This window comes from Pristis pectinata, chromosome X (assembly GCF_009764475.1).
Source record: "Pristis pectinata isolate sPriPec2 chromosome X, sPriPec2.1.pri, whole genome shotgun sequence".
Lineage (NCBI taxonomy): Eukaryota > Metazoa > Chordata > Chondrichthyes > Rhinopristiformes > Pristidae > Pristis > Pristis pectinata.
In genome coordinates this window covers 2467747-2495209 of record NC_067450.1, presented here as the reverse complement: position 1 = coordinate 2495209, position 27463 = coordinate 2467747, and the positions used below count along the sequence as shown (strand labels likewise).

The window sequence follows — 27463 nt, the reverse complement described above, 5'->3', positions numbered from 1 at the left end:
TCTGGGGAGCACCGGGGGACACCTGCTGAAGAGAAAGGCTTTCAGGAGGCTCTTGATTATAGCACATGGAATTAACACACTCCTGGCCAGCCAAATCTCTACCCTCAGTAAACTCAAATCTCCAAAACTCTGCTGCCTGTGTCTTAACTCGACTCGTCACCCAGCAGCCCTGTGCTTGCTAACCTATAGCCTTGTTTAAAACTCTCAGCCTTGTTTAAAAATCCCTCTGTGCTGTTGGCCAACCCTATCTCCAGCCCTGCCACCCTCCTTCTTCCCCTGTGTAGAAGCTCCTTCTTTTACCATATGTTTGATAACCTTCCTGAGCAAATCATGTGGGTCAGTGTCAGATTTAGTTTGTTAGCACTCCTGTGAAGCATCTTGGGGCTTGTTACCACGTTTAAAGCAAAATATAAACATAAATAGCTGTTTGAAAGAGGTCGTCAGTGTGCTAAAAGCGAGATGTAGGAATAAAGGCAAGTGTAGAGATATGGTGAGCAGTGTCTTTCAAGGCCGTGTGTCAGATCTATTCTTAGTCATGGTATATGCAATTGATCTGGGTTGACATTTAAGGTGAAAAAAACCCAGATTTGCTTATGATTTGGCAACTTGTGGTAATGAACATGAGATGTGGGAAGATTGGTGAGTACATGCATAGAGGACGGAAGTGAAAGGATATTTCAGATGGTAAAGAGGCAACTTGTCTGTTGGTAAATAAAACTTATAATTCAGAGAGAAAAAGGAACAAACCTCAATTTTAGTCCAAGGAATAAAAAGGCATGGAAGTGATGTTTAACTTGCCCCAAAGCCTTAGGCTGCAGCTGGGATACAGGGTGAACTTTTGAGGCCCCCATTATAGGAAGGATGTAGAATCAATGGAGAATGACCAGGTCATTATCAGGGATGGCAGATTACTGTTACAAAGGGCAGCTTGAGAAGATTTGGCTGTTTTTCTGCTTTTTGAAGGCTGATGGTTGACCTGATAAATTAGCAAGATCAGCGAGGGTAAACAGTAGTGTTAGTTCCACTGGCTGGGAGCTTAGGACATAGAATTCTTAAGTCACCCAGTGTATCCAAAGCAGAGTCTGACTAGTTTCAAGAGTGAATTATAGACATTCTTGAGGAATATTAAAAGACAATCAAGCAAGAGTTTGGGATTAAAACACATTGTTCATGTGAAGACTGTAAAACAGAGACACAGATTTAAAGGGATAACTGACCTGATGTTGAGCTGGTACATTCTATGTTCACTCACCTTACTGAGCTTCTCAATCTGACAGCTTAGTTCAGACACACTAGTAGATGGCTGTTCATGCTCCTGAGATGGGGAAACACAGACATTTACAACAGGAATAAATATTCACACCAATGTAAACATAGCTTTGAGAAGCAATTGCAGTATTAAAGGTTTGTGTTTGTTAATCTTCAGCCCTTCTCTTTCTCTGTACCATATGCAGGAGCCCAAGCAGGCAGCTTGTGCCATTCACCATCCACACTGCCCAGCACTGAGCACCAAGGGAGGGAGAGCCCTGAAGGCAATTTACACTCATTCCCACAGCACAAAGGATAAAGGTCCATGGTGGAAAAATATTGCAGAGGTTGGAACATCCTAACTGGGCACTTTGTTATGACAATATAGAGAGAGTTTTTATATTCTATCTAAACTGTGCTGCACCTGCCTTGCGAGTGTGTGACGGGACAATGTGAGGGAGTTTTACTCTGTGTCCAGCCCGTACTGACCCTGCACTGAAAGTGTAGAGGGAGCTTTATTCTGCATCTGACCTGTGCTATCTCTGTCCTATTATGCACTACCAGGGCAATGTTGTGGGGGCTTTACTTGGTGTCCAACCCGTACTGTTCCTGCCCTGGGAGTCTGTGATGGAACAATGTAGACAGGGCTTTACAGTGTCTAAACCATGTCCTGGGAGTGTGTGGGAATAGGAAGGGGAGTTGGACCAGGAGCTTGGGATGGCCATTCAGACAGAGCGCAGATGTTCTACAAACCAATATAGAGAAGGCCACATCGGGAGCACCAGTAGATGAGGTTGGAGGCAGTGCACGTGAATATTTGCCTCACCTGTAAGGTCTGTTCAGATCACTGGAATGCAGGTGGAGAAGGAGGCATAAGAACAGATGTTGCACCTCCTACAGTTGCAGGGGAAAGTGCCAGGGGTCAGGGAGGGGTGGGTGGGGAGGGATGAGCAGACCGGGGGGGTCACAGAGGGAGTGGTCCCAGCGGAAGGTGGAAAGGGGTGGGAAGGGAAAGGTGTGGCTGTTGGTGGGATCTCATTGCAACTGGTGGAAGTAACAAAGGATGATGTGCTGGATGCGGAGGCTCGTTGGGTGAAAGGCCAGGCCCAAGGGAACTCTTATCTCTGTTCTGTCTGGAGGGGAGGTGGGATAAAAGGAGATGTGCGGGAAGTAGAGGAGGTGCAGGTGAGAGCTCCATCAACCACAGCAGAAGGGAAGTCATGTTTCCTGAAAAAAAAGAGGACATCTCAGATGTCCTGGAGTGGAAGGCCTCATCTTGAGAGCAGATGCAGCAGAAACTGGGAGAAAGGGATGGCATCCTTACAGTAGAGTGGGAGGAGGCATAGTCCTTTGTTTTTTGCTCCAGATTCAAGCATCTGCAGTCTCTTGTGTCTCCAGTATAGAAAGATCTTCACTCGGTATCTAACCCTGGGAGTGTGAGACGGGACAGTATAGAAGGAGCTTCACTCTGTGTCTCACCCTGGGAGTGTGTGATGGGATAGTGTGGAGGGAGCCTCACCCTGTGTCTGACCCCAGGAGTGTGTGACGGGACGGTGCAGAGGGAGCCTCACCCTGTGTCTGACCCCAGGAGTGTGTGACGGGACGGTGCGGAGGGAGCCTCACCCTGTGTCTGACCCCGGGAGTGTGTGACGGGACGGTGCGGAGGGAGCCTCACCCTGTGTCTGACCCCGGGAGTGTGTGACGGGACGGTGCGGAGGGAGCTTCACCCTGTGTCTGACCCCGGGAGTGTGTGACGGGACGGTGCGGAGGGAGCTTCACCCTGTGTCTGACCCCGGGAGTGTGTGACGGGACGGTGCGGAGGGAGCTTCACCCTATGTCTGACCCCGGGAGTGTGTGACGGGATGGTGTGGAGGGAGCTTCACCCTCTGTCTGACCCTGCGAGTGTGTGATGGGACAGTGAAGAGGGAGCTTCACCCCGTGTCTGACCCACATCCTTGCCCTGGGACTGTGTGATGCTGAGACTGTGCATGAAATGGATAATTTTCCATTACTAGTCCTAATGTCCTTTACCTTGAAGAGCACAAATGCATATTTTTTAAATATTATGATTTAATTAAATGCATTGACCTATTTTAATATGAATGTCAAAAGCAGCCAACGTGTGAAGCCTGATTGTCAGGACTGTTCACCAGTTTCGAGTAAATGGAGACATTGGTGTTCCAGCCCACATTAGTCACCGCGTCCTCTCTAATACATTTAATCCGTTTAGTGGGAAAGAATTAATATTAATAAAGTCGTTAATAAACAATTTTCCACAACATCTGTGAGAGCTGAGGCTCCAACAAACTGCGTCATGAAGTGGCAGAGCCAGTGGCTGTTACGCCGGAGGAGGCTGATGTTAAAGCTCAGTCTGGATTATGTGGCCAGTGATACCACTCCCCCTGGCCAAGGGGGAGATGCTCTTTCAATTACTGTTTCTGTTAGGGATATTCCACCTCAATAACATCACCAGTCTGTGCCCCCTCCTCAGCTCATCAGCTGCTGAAACCCTCACCTCCAGATTCTGCTGGTCCAACCCCCGCTGGCCTGCTTCCCTCGCTCCACCCTTTGTAACCCTGAGGTCACCCAAAATGCTGCTGCCCTGGGTCCTAACTCACACCCTGTTCTATTCACCCGATGCTCCCAGTCAAACAACGCCTCAATTTTAAAATTGTCAGGCTTGTTTAAATGTCCCTTTGGTCTTGTCCCAGCCTATCTCCTGCCCTATAACAGTCCAATAGCTTTGTGCTCCTCTCATTCTGACCTCTTAATTATCCTGAGTTTCCAACAGTGGCAACTGCCTGTCCTTCCCCAAATCTCTCCAGCTTTCTCTCTCCTCCTTTAAGAAACCCTTTAAAACCTACCGCTTTAACCAAGCTGAAGGTCATCTGCCCTGAGAGCTCTTTCTGTGGTATGGCACCAACTTTTTTGTTTGACAAATGCTGCCGTGAAATCCCACGGGGACATTGTGTTACATTAAATGCTCTGTATGAATGGCTATTGCTTCCACCAAATGAATTATGTGTGTTGGAGAGGATGCAGAGACTAATGTGAGCAGGAACACTGCTATCTTTCTCACACAATGCCAGCTAAAAGTCCTGACAATCACACTTCATATGTGGGCTACTTTTGTTTTGCTACAGTAAATGGTCTGTTATAAATGGATGTCGTTTGAGTCATAGAGTCATACAGCACGGAAACAGGCCTTTTGGCCCACTGAGTCTGTGCACCTACCTATCCTGATCTCACACTAATCCCATTTTATTCTCCCCACATTTCCATCAACTTCCCCTGGATTGCACCACACTAGGGTGGATTTACAGTGAACAATTAACCCACCAACCCACACACCTTTGGGATGTGGGAGGAGACCAGAGCGCCTGGGGGAAACCCACACAGTCACAGGGAGAACGTGCAAACTCCACAGACAGCACCAGAGGTCAGGATTGAACCCGGGTCTCTCGCACTGTGAGGCAGTGGTTTTACCAGCTGCGCCACTGTGCCACCCTGTTGGAGTATACATGGCACAGAAGGGAAGTTATACAAAGGTGAGGAAAAGAGCCTGAAATGTCATTTACCGTCTTAATTCCTTCAGTCTTCTTTTCTGACGATTTGCCTCTGGTACTCTCCCTCACCCTCTCTTCGTCTCCACTGCCCACAGATGTGCTGTTGTGGTCAACATCAGAACTGATTCCTTGTTTCCGCCGCCTGTCTTCCATGATGCTTTTGAGCTTTTCAAATCCTTTCTTCTTTGCCAGAGTTCTCCGTAACCTGCCAATAACCAGGAGAAATTCAGACCAAAAAGGAAAGCCTTTCACTTGCCCTGTTAATGGTATACCAATTTCAGCAGCTTGGCAGAGCTAGGCAGGCATGGCAAGGCAACACAAGCTGGTGCATGCAGAGAAACCCAAAAGACCCCCACCTTCTACTTTTTTCATTTCACATCCTGCAACTTCAGGCCAGAGCATAGGTGCAAATAATCCACATCTGGTGAATGTACGTTGGCAGTGGAGGCCATCACAGCCAAAGCCAATCTGATGTGGTCACACACGTGTAGACAAACACACAGACTACAGACACACCCTCTCTATTTGGTGTCTCGTTCTTTAAGTTAGATTTATTTTGCTTCAGAATGAGGCCTTACCTCCTGAGTTTGCCATCCACAATCCACTTGTTCTTCCGAATGTTGGCTCGTTGGTACAGGTTTTTATCAATTTCCCTACACCGAGTTAAAACAGAGAGATGTGCTTTAATAGCATAGCATTTTGAATGTGTGTTATATACGCTGTCTTTGAATTCTATTTTTCTTGATTATGTGTTTTCTTTTAGGTTGTCCATTCCCACTCATTGGTTCAGAGGGCAAGGCCCCTGACAAAGTTTCCCCCAACCAACCAAGACTGTGGCCCAGGCTGACTCAGCACTTCCCATCTCACCAGATACAGGTTCACACTTTCAATTTCCAACTCGGATCAGTTCTTCATCTCAAATGTCTCGGCATCGACTCTGAGACAAAGTGGAAAAATCGGCCCTGGACGTTTGTGAAGCAAACAATGTTCCTACAGTTCTGATGCCAGAACTAGGAGAGAAGAAACAACCAACCAACTCAGCACGTCAAGAAACCCTGGGTGCTCTGGTTTCCTCCCATATCCCAAGGACATGTAATCACTTGAATCACCAGGGCATAGAAGACTACTGACAAAAAAGTGGGTAAATGAGACAAGTATGGATAAGTACAATGGTCGGCATGGATATGTGGGCCGAAGAGTCTACTTCTGTGATGTACAACTCTATCACGCAATCACTGGTAGCTTAATTAGCTGCTGCAAATTACCCCTAATTTGTAGGTAAGGGGTAGAATCTGAGTTGATGGGAATGTGCGGAGCATAAGATAGGATCAGTGTAGGATTAGTGTAAGTGGTTGATGGTTGGCATGGAATTGGCGGGCCGAAGCGCCTGTTTCTGCGCTGTATCACCCTATGGCTAACTGGCTGGGCTTTTTGTTTGGGTGTTTAAGCAGTCCCTGCTATAGGAGAAGCACGTCCCACATTCATCACTTACCTTATGACCAAGCTGTTTTCCAGCAGCTCATTGACGAGGAAGGCCAGCACTGAAGCCTTTTTCTCAGAAGAGTGTGCCTGGAACGATTTGCTCTTCAGACTTTCACATAACTCTGTTTCCACACCGTAAGCTTCCAGGAAAATCCGCAGCACTTCCGACACATTATTCCTGGTGATCTGAACATCACGGATTCGCTCCCTTAGAAGTGTAATTGACTAGTAAAGGAATGGATTAGTTATTACTTGCTGTGAACTGTAGAACCATTGAAACAAACAGCACATGAAGGTAACATACATTATTTATAAGTCAAGGCATTTCCCAGTCTAACACCACAACAGTGTAGCAAAGTTCTACTATGAAGGGATTACACAGAGGGACAACACATGGGGTGCACAGCAGGCAGGGGAAATGGGTTACATGGAGAATAACAGCCTGTGAAGAGTGCTGCATGCAGAACTGCACATATGCTGGCATTGGATCATACACAGAATGAAGTCTGCTTCCAAAAGGCTGCAGTGTTTTATATACAGGAAGGTTAAAGACAGAGACAAAGAGACATTTATGTGCCATTTTTTACATTTGTGTGGGGTTCCTAACCTCCTCACAGCTAGTGGGCTGGTTAGTGTTGAAGAACCTCCGCTGTTCTGTTCACAGTCCCACACTGAGGTGCTGTTGCCCTGGAACATAATCTTCCAACCCCTGCTCATCTCTCTAATGTGGAAGTTGATGAAAGGTGACATTCCATTCCATTGCCTCCCTCTTCTGGAAAGGGTTTGTGAGTGCTGACTCACACAACAACAACTTGCATTGGTAAAGCACCTCTTGTGCAGGAAAATGTCTCAAGGTGCTTCAGAGAGGTGTTACTGGTAACAGGAGGAGAATTTAGAAAGGGTCAGGGGCACATGTGGGAATTCAAATCAGACTGCTTTTGGGGTCTATACTTAACGCTCACGCACCATTACATTACATGCATATGTGTGTGTCTTTAAGCTGTTTAATCTCCTTAACCTGCACATGCACCTGGGAGTAGGGATCAACAGTTTCATCAGAGGTAGGTTTTAACGCGAGGTGGGTGGAAGCAGAGCCAGGGAGGAAGTGGGGCGTGCAGGTAAAAGGGGGGCGGATGTTGTACTTAAGGCCAGTGTTAGAGAAACAGAGAGTTTGTTTGCAGAGTGGGAGGATTGTGGTGCTGGCTGTTACAGAGATTGCAAGGGGATTTGATGCTGCGATTTGAAAATTCCCAGAAGGAATAAGCGTTGCCTTTCCTTTCAATACCCTTCATCATTTAAAAACTCAGTCAAATCCCCTCGTAGCCTTCTCTGTATCTGTGCCAATCCATGTCTCAAGTGTTTCCTTACAGTTTCCATCTCTAGGATTATCCCAATGAATCTGTCTCTGTGCTCTAATATCCTTTCCAGAAAGGGCCAAAACTGCACACAGCACTCCAGCTGTGGCCTCACCATCATCTTCTGCAACCTCATTATCCATTTTTATCACTGTGTATCGTGCCTCTATTTCTAAACCGCAAAATGACTTTACCTGCCCACACACTGCCAGTGAATTATGTCTCTGAATCTCTAGGTCTCCCTGCTTATTTGGATGATCCACTCACTTCACAGTGAGTGTACATTTGTCCAAATATATTACCTCACATTCCTCTACATAAAACAGATGGGCCACCTGTCCACGTCCTGAAGTCTTTCATAGTCCTTCTCCCTGCTTGCCAAACACCGTAGCTTTGTGTAGTTAATGAAGTTCAAGCCCTCCAAGCTACACCCATTGGCCCACATTTCAAGTCCATCAACTAACGTTCTATCTGTGCCACTACACTTCCCCTTGTGTAGCTTTAGTGGAGACATTGCAAGACATTCAGCAGTGCTTCAGGATCCGTACCTGGTATTGATTAGGCAATCCTGGATTAACTATCGCAATGTGAAGTAATTTGATTAGCAGGTCCTGGATACTGCCCACTGTGTCCCCAACGTTCAGCAGACCTTCCTGGAGTGTGTTCAGGGTAGGCATGTCTTTGAGGACATTGAAACCTAACACCTTGCCGTAGGTGTGCAAGAACTCAAACACTGTGAGACAGTCCGAAAAGGCACGGCCAGAAAGAACCAGGCCTGCAATGCGGTTAAACTCTGGTAGAGGCTGCAAACACAAAATGCCAGGAGTATATATTATTTTACTGGAGTTCCATACACACTGTAGCCAAGTTATTATAGCATCTGTTGCCATATTGTTAGTTACTTGGGGCAAAATTAAACAGATCTCTTCCCTCTACCTAGTTTTCCCCACGGTGTGACCCTCCCTCAGTACCGCCCCTCCCACAGTGTGACGCTCCCTCATTACTGCCCCTCCCACAGTGTGACCCTCCCTCAGGACTGCCCCTCCCAGTGTGACCCTCCCTGTACCGCCCCTCCCACAGCGTGACCCTCCCTCAGTACCGCCCCTCTCACAGCGTGACCCTCCCTCAGTACCGCCCCTCCCACAGTACAGTGTGACACTCCCTCAGTACTGCCCTCCCACAGTACAGTGTGACACTCCCTCAGTACCACTCCTCCCACAGTGCGGCATTCCCTCAGTACTGCATGGAATTGAATTTTGAGCTCAAATCTCTGAAGTGGGACTTGAATTCAAATCTTCTGGCCCAACACTTACACTGCCTGTGACACTCACCTGGATCAACCAGAATGACAGCAGTTTTGAATCCCACTTCATATCACGTTCTTTGATCAAACCCAAGGTACCAGTGTGGGCATAAGAACAGGCTTCAGGTATTCCCTCACATATTTCATTGAAAAATAGACCAGGGTTCACCCTTCTTATGATGCGTATGTCAGAACCAAACTCCGATCCCTATACAGTGGAATGGCTCTGAAGCACTGACTACATGATGGACACATTTTGAAGATGTGACATTTGTGGGGTAAATTGTATATATGGTGTCTTAGATAAAACAGATTGCTAGCATGGACCTTTCCTTCGACAGTTACTTTGTGGTCCCTCTTTGCTCTGAATGCCTACCTTGTGATCAGTCAGATACAGGTCCTCGGTGGGTTTCTTCATCTCGTGCAGGAGTTGCAGTCTCTGCTGCTTCAGTTTCTGCTGCCTCTTCATCTCCTTCTCCTCTTTCATCCTGTTTGCCTTTTGCATCTTAGCTGACCCCTGTTGGAAAGGAGGCAAAGTTAGCAGGGTTTTGCTCAACCTTTTTTCACTCAGCCTTTCTCACCTTGCTGAAGGTGCTCATGCCACCACTGCACAGCTGCCAGTGCCTTGTCTGGCACTCTTTCTGCATCACAGACTGGACAGTTCAGATGGTGGACCTCACTGGGGGCACACTCACACCGGCATGCATACACACACACACATTTCGTCAGAGGGAGAACATTAGCCAATTTTACTGCCCTCCTGCTGTTACCCCATTTGAGGTCAGCACAGAACCTGGAAGCTCCAGAATTCTGCTGCTTTGTGACAGGCTACATTCACTAACTGAGCCATTAGGGGAGTCAGACAGCAAGGCGGCACTTTCTCACGTGTGCTTGATTGGATATCCTTGTGCCAATGTGCAATATCACTTTGACCATGCTACTGGATACAACTTACAGGCACGGCACAGATAGGGGTAGCAAGGGATGTGAATGTATCAGTGGTATAGACCAGCCACAGTATGATTAAGCAGGGCCAATGGGGCTGAATGGGCTCCTCCTGTTCCCCTTCAAAGCTCTGAAGGGGGATGGGAACCAACGGATCTAAATTTTACCGCTTTGAATTCAGTGTCGGGACCTTGCCGACACAGGCTCAATTCAAATAAAAGCTTTCTCTGACTCAGGAAAGGCCAGACATATTCAGACGTCAGTCAGTGTGGCAGTTCACCACACACACTGGCCTTGCAGTCTCTCTGACAAACTTAGGCAATTAGTGTCCATTACCACCCAATTATGTTTCATTTTCAATGTACTCAGGTCTCCAGGTAACTGCATCGAACACCCACCCAAATGCACTTCATGCAGCTGTTGGAGTGAGAGAAGGTCCTTTCCCCTTGCTGGCTGGGCTACACTCAAACCCACCACCTGCATCCAGTCCCCCTGCTGACTAAATTCTAACAAGGCTTTAATGAGGTTTCCAGTTTCAAATACCTTTTGCTTCAATTTATTCATCAATGCTTTCAGTATCTGCGTCTCTTTTGGATTCAGAACAGCTAAAAGTTAAATCACAAAGAGAACTGGATTAATCAATCAGTTTTCCATTATTACGTGTCCAAACTAACCATAAAAACAGGATGGCTGGTGTGGCATATTCAGGTCTAGCACGGTAGGAGTTGGGAGACGGGGGTTGGTGGGGGGGGGGGGGTGGTGCGTGGAGAAAGAAGTATCAGATCAGCCACCCATACAAATCGGGCAACGTGCCCTTGAACTGACAAACACAAACCGTTCCCTGTGGCAAGATGCAAAAGGTCTGTCTGGGGTGCAGGAACAGGGGAGATGGGCAAAGGTTGGCCTTCATTGCTCGGTTGGGTACTTAACCTGCTGCCAGCCCTCGAACAGTTACACCCTGTCACCAGCCTCATAAAGATAAGCTGAAAGGAGGCTACACCCAATAGCCCCTCCCTCTGGTAAGCACCTCACCCCTAATCGCCCTGCTAATGTTGTAGACAATCAGGATACAGATGAATGCAATAAAATGTGAGCACTGTTTCAGCAAGGGCAAAGCATAATTCAAATTAGCCTTAATTATAGAATAATCTGTTTATGGGGCTTCATGGTGAAATGCTGCACAGACAGCAGAAGGATCCATTATTGAAAACCCTGAGGGAGCCTCTCTACAGTCAGTCCTTTAGTCTCATAAATGAGCAGAAATCCCATAGGATTAGCCAGAATCTGACCTATGACTGGCACGTTAACGCCCCACTTGACAGGAGTTTATGGAGCTGCAAGCAGGAAAACAGAAAACAGGAGCCAGAGCAGATACAGTCGGCATCACCGAGGACGATATTATTAGGCACACGACCATGCACTCCTCGTGTGGTGACTTCCACGGGGATTTGTGACTGAGGGTGACATAGATACTCAGCACTTGCATCAATGGACAGGGTCACATGGGATCTTTAGAGGAATTCTCCAAAGAAAGATACAAAAATAACTCTTTTTCCACCAAAATGCCCTTGCTCACCATTTAATTTTTCGATAGAAATGAACAGTTTGTAAACTGAAAGCTTCAAGTCTTGCCATGTACCAGCAGGTGTCCTTGCCAGGCCTACATCCAGGCACCACAGAACATGTTTCAGTGGATCCCTTCCCTCACTTCAGTTGCTCCACTAAATTCAAAGTGTGAAGTGGGTGAGGGGATGTTTGATACACCCCAATATCTGGTGCAAGGATGCTACTTGTAATCAGGAGGCCAGCATGAATATCCTTTAGAGTAACTGGGGGGGCACAGAGGTGCAGATCCAGTGACCCAGGTTCAATCCTGACCTCCGGTGCTGTCTGTGTGGTGTTTGCATGTTCTCCCTGTGACTGCGTGGGCTTCCCCTGGTGCCACATACTCTAAAGACATGAGGGTTAATTGGCTGCTGCAAATTGACCCCAATGTGTGGGTGAGGAGTAGAGTCTGGGGGAATTGATGAGAGTGTGGGGAGAATAAAATGGGATCAGTGTAAATGGGTGGTTGATGGTTGGCATTGATTCAGTGGGCTGAAGGGCCTGTTTCTGTGCTGTGTGACACTAATTAATAAGCAGGGGGTAGGTTGGACTCAAGATTTTGACTGTAAGATAAGATATCTTTATTAGTCACATGTACATCGAAACACACAGTGAAATGCATCTTTTGCGTAGAGTGTTCTGGGGGCAGCCCGCAAGTGTTGCCACGCTTCTGGCGCCAACATAGCATGTCCACAACTTCCTAACCCGTACGTCTTTGGAATGTGGGAGGAAACCAGAGCACCTGGAGGAAACCCACGCAGACACGGGGAGAACATACAAACTCCTTACAGACAGCAGCCAGAATTGAACCCAGGTCACTGGCGCTGTCATAGCGTTATGCTAACCGCTACGCTACCGTGCCTGCCCAGTGAAAGTATTGGAACATGCATTTCTACAGCACCTTTCCACGTGCCCCCAAACTGCATCACAGCCAACCGAGCACCTTTTGAAGTGTGGTCACTTTTGTAAGAAACTTGGTGAGCAAGTTGCACACACCAAGCTCCCACCAATAGCAAAGTGACAATGGCCAGATAATCCGTTTTAGTGATGGGGGATAGAGAAGGATCAGACCACTGGGGAGGACTCCCTCGATCTTCTTTGAAAAGTCCCATGGGACATTTTACATCCACCCGAGAGAGCAGGCTTCAGTTTAACAATGCAGCACTCCCATGGTACTGTGCTGGGTGTACCAGCCCAGATTCTTGCTCCCCAGCTCTGGAGTACAATTTGAACCCACAACCTACTGACACAGGATGCACAGTGCTATCATCTCCCAGTCACTTCACCAAGGGACATGGTGAAGTGTTGCACCCTGTTGCTCCGTTCAAGGTGGGAAAAGCTTGGGAACGGGATGTTTCCCTGTGCTCTTGAATGGGGAACGGGAAGTGGCCAAGGGAGAGACCAAGAAGAGGAGGACATCTTCCTGTGGTTCAGTGAACAACCTCGTGTGGGACTGCACCTCAACCTGACTAGCAACAGGAGAGTGCAATGACCCTTGTGCTAGTGAGGGGTTAAAAAATCTGGATGCCCAGCTGCCAGTGCACCAGTTACTTTGACGTGCACGAGTGTGGTGGTGTGATGAAAACAAAATCCATGGTGTAAACACACAAATGAAGAATAACCAGGCAGGCACCAGGACCCCGGAGCTACCACAACATGGGTCAAGGAGCTACAGGAGCAGAAAGGAAGAAAATGGGGAATTAAAGTTTGAGTGGCGTGGAAAGCAGTGAATAGAAGTGTAGAGGAAGACCTCACAAAGGGCTTTGTTATTTTCAGAAAGGGAATGGAATAAGATTGTACCTTGCTGTTCAAGTTTTTTCATGAGTTTGGCATCACTGCTGTCAAGGAGGGTCACTGTCCTGGTCTTTCGTGATTTTCCTTTACCCCGCTTGAGCAGGGACAGTTTCTGGACCCACTGCTTGTTGGAATTTGGCGGCCGTCCCCGTCTGCTCATCATAGCTTGAATCCGCAAAGGGGTTTCTTCAGCACTGAGCTTATACCACTGGTCGCCCTGAAGAAATCAGACAGAGATCGATCGCTGGTTCATATGGACACATGGAGGGAGGAAACAGACTTTTGTCTGTGTATACAACTTGTTTAAGGTGTGATCTATAGGTGGATGCCAGTGGTTTGCAATGACAATGGGCTGGGCAGAGACTGGAAAGATCTGGGGGCACTGCCATTAGTCCTCACATTCCTTTCTCTTAATCCTGACAGTTGCAGTTGCAAGGCGAACTGTTCGACATAAGGAGAGAGGGAGGGTTAGCAGTAACCACCCCCCACCACCCTCCAAGTCCCCCAAGCAAAATCACATGGGTATGTGGGCTGAATCTTGAGTGAAGACCCCTCCATCCATACCCAAAACACTGGGGAACAGTAGTGGTGTAAAAGCTCTTTTCCCAGCAGCTTGTTTTAATCTCAAATTTTAGTTAGAATTGGAAGCAGACACTGAGACCCAAGTGAAAGTTGTTTGCCTAGAAATTGCTGTGGTATGGTAGAGGCAGTGCTTGTATTCTGCTCCCAGAATTCATTCCACGGACACCAATGGAGCTGGATTTTGGAGGCAGAGTGCGAGCACTGATGCCAGACATTGTGTTTAGCCCTGCTGACTACGGACGAGCTTCGAGGGAATACTTTCTGTTCTGGACCAAAAGGTGATACAAACCTCAGGAGATTCTTTCATTTCAAAAAACTCTCCCACATTCATCCTGGGACTGAAGCTGAAATGTTCCCGACCGAGTTCTGTTATCCCGTTTCGGATCAGGTACTGAAAAACAAAAATTATCCTCTTATCAGTTTCCGATTGAGTGTTTGTGTGGGTTGACTTAAGGTGGTGAAGTGATAGCAGGTGTCTCTTGGGGTTAACTGTATCAGACTTCTCTCACTCAGTGCTGTTAGGATTTTCACATGAAAGAGCACAAGGTTTCTATGGCTTGTAAAAGTTTAAACCCCAAGGTTTAAAATACCTTGCCACATTACAAATTAAAATTACAAGGCCAAGTGACCTCCTTAGGGAAGGCTGTCATGAGTGGAAAGATACTGAAATACTTTTCCATCACTAATAAGGTTTGGACTCTCTTTAGTGAAGCATATGATGGATGAAGGGAATCCGAGACTTCGGAGCCACACAGTGTTGGACTCATTAATAAATCTCGGTCAAATGTCAGCCACTGAACAAGGCAGCCTCTTGGGAAATTCTCATTGATTCTTGCCACCACCATTACACGAGAGTGCCTTGCAATCACAAAGCAAAATCATACTTGGGCAGTGATTGAACTGCCAAGGACAGCTGTACCAGTGAGGGTGAAAAGGTATGCTGTAGTTTGCCCCCACCCTTCCTGGCAATGGAAAAGCAACATGGCATGGGCGACAATATAAATTGGACTGATTGACTGGCAGGCCTGGCACACTTTGCAATGATCATGCTCAGAGATCAGCATCTGTTTGCCTGCAAAAAAAAAATTCTTTAGAATTCAAAAGAAGGGTGGGAACTAATGGCCTACTGGCCTATTGTAGAATAATGTTCCCTGGAATGAAACTGCCTTTTCTGTTTAAGAAAAAAGACTTTATTTTTCCACAATTTTTCTGGCAGCTCTTCCTCACGAGACCATGACTCTGTGTTGGCTGCAGCCCAGTTTCCTGGGTGCTGCCTGCCCTCTAGTGTCCTGGCCTGATGGTCAGTGTTATATCCAAGCTCAGAGTGGTGATCACAGGGTGATGTTAAAGCTGCCCAGTGCTCTCCTCACCCAGCGCCTTGTGGAATGTGGGTCCAAGCCGATTTTCCTCTTGCTAACACCGAGGGCAAAGCTTGGTGGTGGGGAGATAGACGGTGTTGGGGCCCATCTTGGATGCCCTGGCTGAAAGCAACCATCTTAGGTCAAGGACCGAACCCAGGGCTTTCCAGTGCTGGGCTGCGCACCTTCTATTCATTAAGTGCACGAGCATCCGAGATCCAGAAACCACGAAAGCACTGTATTGAGCCAGTCACCAAAGCCAAGCTGGGGCAACAGTTCAAGTGATGTGATTCCCAGGCCAAGGAAGAGGGAGACCCATCCCTGTTCCTGCTTCTGATGGCGAATGACCTCGGGAGGTTTGGGGTTCTTGGGCGGAGGCAGCATCCAAGCTTGGGTGCACTCCCCAAAACCTACTGCCTTCAAATAGCCACCACCTTCCTTTGCCCTAGGATTCACGGATAAAGAACGGCACTGGTAAGAATTAAGAGGGACAGCACCCCATTCCAATCAGAAGGTAGTGTTCTCAGGAGAGGAAGGAGAAAGGCAGACAGGAATAAACGCCTTTACAGTGGCACCTCGCAAAGGCAAGTTGAGATATTATACCTAATCACATTATACGGTAGGGGTTTTTTTAAAAAATTACCTTAATGACATCGGGGAACTGACGCAACTTCTTTCCACAGGGAGCATAATAGGTTGTTTCCCCATGCAGACGATTTCCCACAGTCTTTATTCTGATCTCACGTTTCCACCTGACAAAGACAATATCTTCATTAATTGGAAGTCAAAAATTTAAAGTGAAGCTTATTTTCAAAATAGTCATTCATCATTTTCTTTCCTTCACCGTGACGTGTCTCTGAATCACGCAGTGGTCCTGGCTTAGGGGATTGGGCAGGCAGGTTGCCTTCTGGCCTCTGCTGAGGTCACCCTACAACCAACAGCAAGCAGCTGGACAAGGACAGACCCTCTCGAGGTGAAAGGAATTGGCTTCTTTGCCTCCACTTCACAGATTCAAATGGCCCAGAACGAGGCCACTTGGCCCACTCTACCCATGCTAGCAGATAAGTGGCAGGTGAAATTTAGTAGAAAAGTGTGACGTACTTTGGCTGAAGGAACGGAGTGAGAGAATGCAGACCAAGTGGCACGGTGCCAATGGATGTGCAGGAACAAAGAGTTTACATGTACATACGTGACAGGACATGTTGAGAGGGTGGTTAATAAAGCACATGGGATCCTGGGTGTGACTAGAGAAAGACAGTACAAAAGCAGAGAGGTTATGTTGAAACTTTGCACAATGCTGTTCAGGTTGCAATTGGAGTTTGGTGCCCAGCTCCGGTCACTGTGTTTTAGGAAGGACAAGGTCCCGGAGAAGGTGCAGAAAAGATTTACTGTTTTGTTTTGGAGATGAGGGATTTCCTCGCCAAGGTCAAGCTGGAGAAACCGGGATTATTCTCATTGCAGCAAAGGAGGTTGAGAGGAGGTTTGAAACAGGGGACAAAACTGTGACCGGTTTCCGGTTTAGACAGGATAGCCAGAAAGAAATGTTCTCATTAGTGGGGGGGGCATAGATTTTAAGTGAAGAGCAAAAGATAAAGCGGAGGATGCAGGAAGAAGTCATTACATAGAGAGCGGCGATGATCGGGAACTTACTGCCTGAAGGAAGGGAGCAAAACAGAACCAATCTCAGCCGTCAGAAGAGGATTGGACATGGACTGGAGAGAGGATAGTCTCAGGGCCGTCAGTAAATGGGACTGATAGGATTGCTCCGGCAGGGGCTGGCACTGAGTCGATGGGCTGAACGATAACAATTGTACCGTAACAATTTGCTGATTCTGTTTCACCACCTTTCCACGGGGCCATCTCTGTTCTCCTGGAAGTGAGATTTTACCAACACTATCCCCTACATTTCTCCAGCACTCTCCCAATGCAGAAGGGCCTCACAGAGCTCCTTATGTTGCTGGGAAAAAGCTGCACAATGAGAAGTGAAGGAAGGCAGAAAGGCAGTCAAACACAGTTGAAGGGTTAGGGGTTTTATGCAGGCTTTGGAAAAGAGACCAGGGAGGTAGCAGGACAGGTGGATTCAGGGTCGAAATTCAGGTTCACTCAGTGGTATGTGGTAACCGGATCATGGAGGAGCAGAGGGAGGGCACACACAGGGGCAGTTGGCCAGAGTAGATCACTCTGCGAAGGTAGAACAAGGTCACGACAGATGGGTACTCTAAAATCAGAGAGCCAGTGAATCTGAGCAAAGATCTTAGAGATTCCCAAACCCTGTGCAGGGGGATACAGGCCACAGAAATCTGGGTGAGCTACTGCTTCTGGAGGGTGTAGGGTGAGTCACGAAGGGGCAGCATTGGAGCACGTCCTAATCTCATTTAGGTAGTTTGAGATAGCTACAACAGTCGAGGAATTAGGAGCTGAGAGGAGAACGGTGCTGAAGGCAGCAAAGGAGTTCAAATGGTGGACCAAGTCATGTGAGCTTGACCTGAGCCAGGGTGGAAGCTGATCTCAGACAGGGATAGGTGGGAATACATTTCCAAGATATCAATGTGTTCTAAGACTTTAGAAAGCAAGTGGGGAGACAGGGCAGTTGTTGGAGAAGGTAGGAGAGACCAAACACTGTTTTGAAGAGAGACTGATGGCTTCGAGGGTACTGGGGCAGTGACAAGAGGGTGGTGATGGAAAGTTGAGAGGGGATCGAGGAAACAGGTAGAGGATTTTGTGGTCAAGGTGAATTCAATAAAGGATGGCCTGAAGGTGGGATAGGCACCCAGGGTGGGAGGGGAACAGGACAAAGGAGTCCACAAACTCCGAGTTTAAATGTTAAGTATGAAGATGCAGATGGAGGCACAGAGTTTGGGTTGTTCCTGTGCTCCAAGGTGACTTTGGATGAGGGCTTGCTCATGGATCCCCAAGATTAAAGGTGATGATCGTGAGGGAGAGGAGGAGAATGGTGGTCTGGGGTCTGGAAGGTAGTGAGATGGATGTGGTGCCCAGCTGGGGACAAAGGGCACAGTGCCAGCAGAGAGGGAGGGCACAGTGGAGATGTATTGAGCTGTGGAGCTCAGTCACTAAATACAATTAAAATAGAGATTGATAGAGTTCCTGCTCCTGTTTCTTATGTTCTTAGAAGGGGCGAGTAGGTTTTAATGATGAACTGGAAAGCATGAGGAGGGCAAGGCACATGAGGGTGGGGTGGGGGGGGGGGTTGTGGAAAGAGGTGGAGAGCAGCGTTCATAGACACCGACCACTATGTGTTTGCAGGAGAAGAGGAATGATATCAGTGACAATCAATCAATCAGAGATTAGGGGGATGTGGGGGAGGTGGGGGAATGTGCAAGGGGACATAGAGACCAATCCTTCAGGTCAAACGGGAAATAAGTGCAGTGTGTAGGGAGGTTTAAGTCAAAGGGCTGTCCTGAGGAGAGTTCAGGCAGTGGTTAGGAACAATTGCAAATGCCACAGTCAAACAGAGGTCAAAGTGAAGAGTTTAATACAAACCATAAGAATAAGCTGCACGGGGCTTCACAGTCCCAAGACAGACCTGAGGTCAGTCTGACACTTAAGGCCTGGAGGGGGTTACCAGACCACTGGAGAGTGCGGGAGGCAGGGGAGAAAAGGCTGGGATCAGCCAGAGAGCTGAGATGGTATGGAATTGACCAGTGACTGGAGATGTGGATCTGGACATGGGCTGAAGGTCAGCAATGTCTGGGCTTTGGCCTGGGAAAGGGAGGGACATCAGAGAGATCCAGGGTTCACATTTAAGGTCAGACCACCTGGGTTTTGCAATGGGAGCCATGCAGCCAATAGTGAGCAAGTTAGAGGCAGTAGAGAGGCCAGACCAGCAGAGTAAGCATGGCCAAGGGCACCACCAGCAGCAACACAAGAGCACCAGCAGCTTAAACAGGAAGCAGTTTTCAGTGCAGACTACTTGCAATTAGAAAGGGAAAGGTTTTCTTCTTTATCTTCTTTATGGTCCCGCTGGGGTCTCGCAGGCAGAGATTCCTTGGTGGGGGTGGGGGGTCAACTGGGTAAGTCACTGACTTTGGAGCCATCTTTGTCGTTGACAGGAACATGCTGAGAGGTGCTGGAGGAAGAGGAGGAGCAGTCTGAAAATGTGGCTTCCATTTCCATTGGGACTACCGCCAGGAGGGATTACTGAGCCTGGCACAGAGGAACAGCAGGGGCAATGCCATCAAATCCATTCCAAAGCTGTACAGGGCACCCTAATGAGAAAACCCTGAGCTAACGCATCTTTATTCCAGGCAACAGGCAGCAAAGGACCATCCGGGGAATGCCGCCTCTGAGAAACGCTATGCACAACGTGATACCGAGCCACGTGGTTCAGAGTTGATGCCTGGTCTGTGCCGAACTCAGCTGAAAAGTTGGCAGAGTTGGTGCAGACTGAGCAGAGAGCAGTTCCCCATTGAACCATGGTAGCAAGCACATCTTCAACCACAAAAGTGTGTGTGTGTGTGTGTGTGTGTGTGTGTGTGAGAGAGAGAGAGAGAGAACCAAATACAATTAAAGCAGTGAAACCACTTTACATAGCAGTTTTATTGGGAACAGAAATGCACAGGAATAGGTTAGACCTCAAGGAGATGGAGAAGCTACAGCTCCATGAAACAGGAAAATCATTGAAGGGGGCATCATCGTTCAGGAAGACCACAGGATCCCATAAAGGCTTACGAGCCAGAGATACTGAACTGCTGAGAACCAGGCTTCGAACTGTGAAATCACATCCAATTGAGTCACCAGAGAGCATCAATTAAGTTGAGTGCAAGATAGCAACTGATAGTGGGATCCTGACGAAGGATGAAGAGACTGGGCTGCTTGGCATCAAATTGGCTCCATAGTAATGAGTACCTAAGATAAATTTGCGCTTAATTATCTGGTCTTAGCTGAGGGAGGTAGTACACTCTCAGCACCCCTGGGTTAAAAAAGGAAAGAAAGGCAGCAGCCAGGCGTCCTGCTCCTGAGCACTGTTGAGGGAGCCCCAGTGGAAAGTGTACATGGGTAAAGATCTCGTGAGAACAGGGCTGGGCTCAGGGCTCAGCAACAATGGGTCATACATTGCTGGTCAGACATGAAGGATGGTCTTTTGCAGGCGAGAGAAATGACGAATCACTGATGGCAATGTCTCCGAGGTGTGTCAGAGGAGAGGCAGGATCCTGGGGGTTTTACTTTAAGAATGGAGAAAGACAAAGGAAGGTGGGATTGCTGCTAATATTCAGCACTCTCATTAACTGGGCACAGTAGCATTACTTTGGACAAGAAGCAGGCCCCTTGGATGGAGCCCACTTCCTTTGGATCTGCAACTATAGTGGAGGTGAAATTTCTCTGTTAATGTGTTGATTTTCAGCAGACCACAAAAAAAAAGCAGACAGGAATTTCATACAGTGGTGTTAATCAATGCTCTAAATTTAGCGCAGAGAAAATCAGATAGAACATTTGCATTTATATAGCGCCACAACACATCAGATTGCCTCAAATCACTTCACGCAGTGAATTATTTTGAAGTGTGGGACGGTCCTCACAGAAGAACATGAGAAAGTGGTACCTTCTAAATGATGCCAGGAAAAATCCAATAATGATGAAGATTTCAGAACTAGACAAGGATTTGCAGGTGATACCTCATGTAATGATGGGAAGGCTTGAGTGATAGGAAGTGACTAGAAAAAGCTGAAGTTATACAGTATCAGGTAGGTGAAGCATCTTATTTCTATTCACTTACAGGATGTGGGTGTTGCTGGCAAGGCCAGCATTTCTTGCCCAAGCCTAAAGTGGAGTGTGAAGATCGGTGTAGAAACAAGACCAATCAATTTCAAGACCGCAGTGTCATGTACTATGTTCCACAGCCAAGGAACAAAGGCTCACTGCTTTTGATCAGAGACCGAGTAGTATTAGTGAGCCAAGAATAATGTTATCTCAGTGTTCCAGTTATCAAGCTTAAGGAACTGACTTGGTTTATTATCTGGCCAAGACTTCCTCAAAGAAGTCATCAAAGAACTGTAACAAAATATAACATGAGGAAGACACTGGACTTGTTACAGGGATAGAGCCAGCAAAAGACACAGAAAACACTAAGCTGGAAGAGTTAGGAAATTGAGGAAAAGACCATGACATTTACAGTTGGGGATTTCAGTTGGTCCAAGACCAAGACCTGGTAGAGATGGAGATCCGGGCAGTGGTCGGACTTGCTTTTACTGAAGACCTGACTCTGGTGTGAGTTGCTCTCAATAGGAACTGCCTAGGGCTCCCAGTGCTTTTAGCAAATGTGGCCTGGCTTCTGTATCTCACAGCCTTAATAAACATCAGAGAAAATTACCCGTATTGCAGTGGAATGCGCAACTCGCTTTCGTCAGTTACTCTTCTACGCATGTATTTGCCTGTGGGGGAGAAAAGCAAGAGGACATTTTACTTCCACATACAAGCCGTTCTATTGCTAGCACGTGGTGTTTATGACACACCCTGCCAGAATCCTAGCCTTTTATGCTCTGCTCTAAGACACACCACATACACCTATGTAGCATTGGTAGGAGATATCAAAATCTGAAAGTTGTCAGTTCCCTTCCTTCTGAGCAGCCCTTCCCACACCTACTCCATGCCGTTTTCTCTTCTATTGACTTGGTGTTGAGGGAGCCTCACTGGAAAGTGCCCTGAGCAATAAACTTTGCAACTTCTAAAGGTGGTTCCCCAGGAAGCACAGAGGTCAAAAGGGAAAGTCTGTTCAAATTTTCCCCTCCCCCTCTGCCCTGCCATGGTCACCATGACAAAAACAGGGGCAAGGTGCACACAACCCATTTTCTTTGCAGTTCTATGCAACTCTATAGCTCATGAGCACCAGGAAAAGAAGTGATAACTAATTTATTTTGTGTTTCTCTCTCTTTTGAAAGGTATTTTACCCTCAGTGACTCCTCTTTGCCACCCTTTACACTAAGTATGGCCCCAGCCAACTGGACAAGTGTGCACCTTGTGCAGCCACTGTTAGTTACTGTGAAGCTGGCCACTGGAGAGGTGAACAAGTCCCTTGTGGCTCTCACAGCAGTGTAAACGACACCAGAATCAATCTGCCTACCATCACTCTCCGGTCCAGCAGTTCAATACCATTCTTTTATATGCTAATACCACTCAGACAGCCCATTTCTAGTGTTATTCGCTGCAATAAGACACAAAGGACACCTGTCAAAGCCATTGTTTTTGCCCTTATATTAAAGGTGCACTTATAGATATTCGTGACAGGTAAGCGACAATTGAAGTGGATTTTAGTTACGGTGGGCGCAAAGCCTACTCAGGGCTCCTGGCTGCAGGGGGAGTTCCCTAGCTGCCTGCCCTCAATATTGTTGTATGTTCTCGCTCATATCTAGTTCCTTGTTTGCAGAATACCAGTGGGAATAAAGGGTGATCATGGAACCCCCACACCCCCCCCTCCATCCCTCTTTCAGGTCAAAATGACACTGAAATATTAGCAACCAAGCCTGTTGACACTTCCATATGGCATCCCTTTGACTATTTCTCCAAAGATTCCCACATAAGGTAAGCTGGTCGACATCCTTGATAACACAGGAGGCAAAGGGAATTTCACACATCCTTTCTTACATTAACACTGCAACCTCAACTTCACAACTGCCTTAGTCACAAGAGAATTGCAAGTCTAGATGAATTAAACCCCCTTCTCTTCTCCTATCTTCTTAAATTTAAGTTTGTCCTTCTCATAAAGGTAATTTTTTCATAAGTTACCCCATAATGTCTTCCACATACTTGCCCTCACTGTGGTGTATAGGTAGAAAATCCACAACATTAGCACAACAAACACATTGGCTAGAGCCTTAAGGGTTAACCTGGTTGTTTTAAACAAGAAGTGACAAATATCTTGCAAATGGTAGTTCGAATTCTAGGAGGTGCTCGATGGTGTACTTGAGTTTAAGGAATTTTTTCTCCTTCCTCTTGGCTGTCGATATGCCATGTTCCACTCCTGGCCACGGGGGCAGGAAAGCCACTAAAGGATGTTGCCCACAATGACTCTTCACTAAATTTTGCTTCCTCCTTGGAGTGCAGCTCCCCTAATACACATGCCAGGCGCAAACCACCCCACCTGGATGCCACGTGTGGGACAGCAGTGCCGGCCAGGATCTGAACTGGTCAAAAAGCTTACATGCCAAAAAAAGAGTTGACCTTGAGCGGTAATTCAGGCTGCTAACTGTCCAGGACACTACTGGGAGAAATATCATGGGGGATTGAAAAAAGCTTCCTCAGACCTTTTAGCTTAGAAAATTCAGAGACATTGGACAAAAGGCTGTTGATTGACAGTGAAGAATCTTCCAATCAGTTCGGGAAGAGTCCATTCCCTGTCCAATTAGCCAAGGGAGGTGGTACTCCTTGAGGATGGGTGTGTTGGGTGACCAATGGTAGGGCTGTGATAGCTGGAGGCAGGAGGTTACGTGATTTAACCTCCAGGAGTTTGCCTAACTTGATGTAAAACTACCAACCATCCCAATGAGCTGCTAATGACCAGCGGGCAGGGGGGGGAAGGAGGGGAATAGGGGAATGGGAGAAGGTGAAGGGGACACTGGCAAAGATTTTGCAGCAGCTGCCCTTCTGATGGAATAAAACGAGGCCCCTAGAGCTCTGTGATTCCACGGCTAAACAAAATGCCCCAGAATCTCCCAACTTTCCGCTCATTTCCTTGCCCAAGGAGTTTCCTCCAATTGCAAGTGTATTGGAGGCAACACCTGGTGTATTCAATTATCAACAGCTACTTATTTAGCTATTTCACTCAGAGGAGGAGCAATCATTGCCAAGTTTTAGTCCATTCCGAATGCTGGACCATTTCAGAGTCAGCCATGTTGGCAGGTCTAAAACAGAAGCAAAATGGTGCAGATGCTGGAGAAGTATTATTAAAAACAGAAACTGCTTGAAGCATCATCTGTGAGAGTGGGTGGGGGGAGAAAAAGGGGCAAGATTTTAGGTGGATGCACCTTCAATGTTTCTTATGCAAGACCTGAAATGTTACCTCTTGTTGTTCTCTCCACAGATGTTGCCTCACCCACCGGCAAGCATTTTCTCCGTTTATTGTCCTGTTGCTCTGAGTCAGGCTGGTATCAATTTACACACCTACTAATCGTCAACATTTCACATCTTGCACTCCGCTTGATACTGAAGTGGCCAAGGTACGAAATGCATAACCCCATCGCTCTCAATTCACTAAGAAACTCAGATGGAGTTAGCAGACTTCAAAGTGTGAAATATATCGGGATTCACAACCAGAAATCAATGAGGTCTGCAAACAAAATGACACGCAGAGGGAAGAAGAAAGAGAAAGAAGAGATTTGCATTTATATTGCGCCTTATTCATGTTTCTTGGAACAAATCTCAAAGTGCTTCACGTACAATAAATTACTTTGAAGTGCAGTGCCTGTTGCTTTGTAGGCAAACGCGGCAGCCATTTTGCGCACAGCAAGATCCTACAAGCAGCAGTGAAATAAGTGAGCCGTTAATATTATTTAGTGATGCTGGTTGAGGGAGGAATATTACCTAGGACACTGGTGGAGGGGAGTGGGAACTTCTCGCCCTTCTTCCAATGGTGCCAAGGGATCTTTAATGTTCACCTGAACTGTATTTTTATGGCCCACTAACACAGCCTCAGTAATGGCAGCACAGTGGCTATGTTACCAGACTAGTAATCCAGAGGTCTGAACTAATGAGAGACACAAGTTCAACAACAGCTGGGGAATTAAAGTTCAGTTAAATAAATATCTGTAATGAAATAGAAAACCCCAGATGCTGGAAGTCATAAATAAAAACAGAAAGCCGGAACTACTCAACAGGTCACAGCATCTGCAGAGAAACAGAATTAATGCTTCAGGTTAATGACAGCTCTGATAAAAGGTCAGCTCGCTGAAACATTAGCTTTGTTTCTCTCTCCACAAATGCTGCCTGACCTGTTGAGTATTTCCAACATTTTCAGTTTTTATATCTGGAATGAAAGGCAAAGATCATGAACTGTGACCAAAATGTTACTGGATTGTTGGAAAAACCCATCTTGTTCACTTGGATCCATTAAAGAAAAACTCTGCTACCCCTAACTGCTCTGATTCACTGGCTTTGGAGTCCTCAACATTGGCTCCAGACCTCATGTAGTCTCATGGTATCAAGTCAAACATGGGCATGGAAATCTTCTCCTGACTACCAGCTACCATCCTCTTTCAGTTGATGAATCAGTGCTCCTCCAGGTTGAACAACACTTGGAAGAAGCACTGAAAGTAGCAAGAGCACAGAATGTCCTCTGGGTGGGGACTTCAATGTCCATCACCAGGAGTGGTTTGGTAACACCACCATAAAGTGAGTGGGTCAAGTCCTGAGGGAAGAGACATTGCTGTCAGACTGGGTCTGCAGCACATGGTGAGTGATCCAACACACGGGATACACCTACTTGACCTGCGGTACATGCTGCTGTCCAGGACAGCATTGGTAAAAGTGACCACTGCACACACCTTGTGGAGACCAAGTCCCATCTTCACACTGGAAACACCCTCCATCATGTTCTGTGGAACCACACACATGCTGAATGGGATAGACTCAGACAGAGCAGTTCAAAGTCCAGCAGTTCAAAACTGCATTAATGAGACTCAGTGGACTGTCAGCAGCAGCAGAAATGTTTACCACCACAATCTGTAACCTCACGGCCCGACATATCCCTCACTCCGCAGGGGTTTAAATCCCTGGTTCAATGAGAAATACAGCAGAGCATGCCAGGAGCAGCACCGAGTATAGCTAGAAATTAGGAGCCCACCTGGTGAAGCTGTAACACAGGGCTATCTCTGTGCTAAACAGCACACAATAGACATGGCTAAGTGATCCCACAACCATCAGATCAGATCAAAGCTCATCAGTCCTGGCACTTCTCGTCATGGATCGTGGCGGACAATCAAACAACCAATGGGAGGAGGCAGCTCCAAGAACCTCAGCAATGGTGGAGCCCAGCACATTATTGTCAAAGGAAAGGCTGAAACATTCACAACTTCATTTTGCCAAAAGTGTCAGGTAGATGGTCCTTCTCGTCTTCCTACCATTACACGGCCAGCCTTCAGTAAATTCAATTCACTCCATGTTATATCAAGAGGTAGCTGAGCACACTGGATACAGCAAAGGCTATGGGGCCAGATGACATCCCAGCTGTAGTCTCCATCCTGGTTGAAGACTTCTATTCCAGAATTAGCTTGGCCTTCAGCCAAGCAGAAAATTACACAGGTATGTCCTCTTCACTAAAAGCAGGACAAAGCCAATCTGGCTAACTACAGCTCAGCGAGTCCACTCTCAGCAAAGTGATGGAAGGTGTCATTAGCAGTGCAGCCAAGTAGCACTTACTCACCAATAACCTTCTCTCTGATGCCCAGTTTGGGTTTCCACCAGGATCATTCGGCTCCAGACCTCATCACGACCTTGGTCAAAACATGGACCAAAGAGCCGAACTCCAGAGGTGAGGTGGGAGTGACTACCCTCGACATTAAGGCAGCATTTGACCGAGCATGGCATCAAGGAGCCTTGGTAAAACTGAAGTCAGTGAGCACCAAGGGGAAAACTGTCCAGTGGTTGGAGTCGTACAAGACGATTATGGTTATTGGAAGTAAGTCATCCCAGCCCCAGGACATCACTGCAGGAGTTCTTCAGGGCAGAGTCCTCGGCCCAGCCATCTTCAGTTGCTTTATCTATGACCTTCCTTCCATCATGAGGTCAGAAGTGGGGATGTTCACTGATGATTATACAATGTTCAATTCTGAATCACAACTCCTCAGCAAGTGAACCAGTCCAGACCCACATGCAGCAAGACCTAGACAACCTTTGGGGACGGGCTGATAAGAGGCAGGTGATATTCACAATACACAAGTGCCAGGCAATGACCATCCCTAATAGGAGGGAATCTAATCATCTACCCTTGATATTCAATAGCATTACCATTGCCAAAACCCCAAAACCAACATCCTGGGGATCACTGTCAACCAGAAGCTCAACTGGACCAGCCACATAAATACAATGGTTACAAGAGCAGAGGCTGGGTATCCTGCAGCGAGTGACTCACCTCCTGACACCTCAAAGCCTATCTACAAGGCACAAGTCAGGAGTGTGATGGAACACTCTCTACTTGCCTGAATGAGTGCAGCTCCAACGTCACTCAAGAAAGTCACCACCATTCAGGACAAAGCAGCCTGCCTGACTGGTACCCCA

General features: G+C 47.2%; 1 protein-coding gene across 3 annotated transcripts in view; it reads right to left on the bottom strand.

Moving 5' to 3' along the window:
- Positions 1–27463, bottom strand: part of LOC127566942 (bromodomain adjacent to zinc finger domain protein 2A-like) — a 91704-nt gene that overhangs the window by 23368 nt on the left and 40873 nt on the right. For all 3 annotated transcript variants that reach the window (XM_052009482.1, XM_052009483.1, XM_052009484.1), the window contains 11 exons: positions 21567–21627; positions 15882–15990; positions 14170–14271; positions 13305–13515; positions 10443–10504; positions 9331–9471; positions 8200–8454; positions 6307–6521; positions 5393–5467; positions 4827–5019; positions 1253–1315 (listed from right to left, as the gene is read on the bottom strand). In XM_052009482.1, coding sequence (XP_051865442.1) covers positions 1253–1315; positions 4827–5019; positions 5393–5467; positions 6307–6521; positions 8200–8454; positions 9331–9471; positions 10443–10504; positions 13305–13515; positions 14170–14271; positions 15882–15990; positions 21567–21627 — 1487 coding nt within the window. The remainder of the gene's footprint in view (positions 1–1252; positions 1316–4826; positions 5020–5392; positions 5468–6306; positions 6522–8199; positions 8455–9330; positions 9472–10442; positions 10505–13304; positions 13516–14169; positions 14272–15881; positions 15991–21566; positions 21628–27463) is intronic.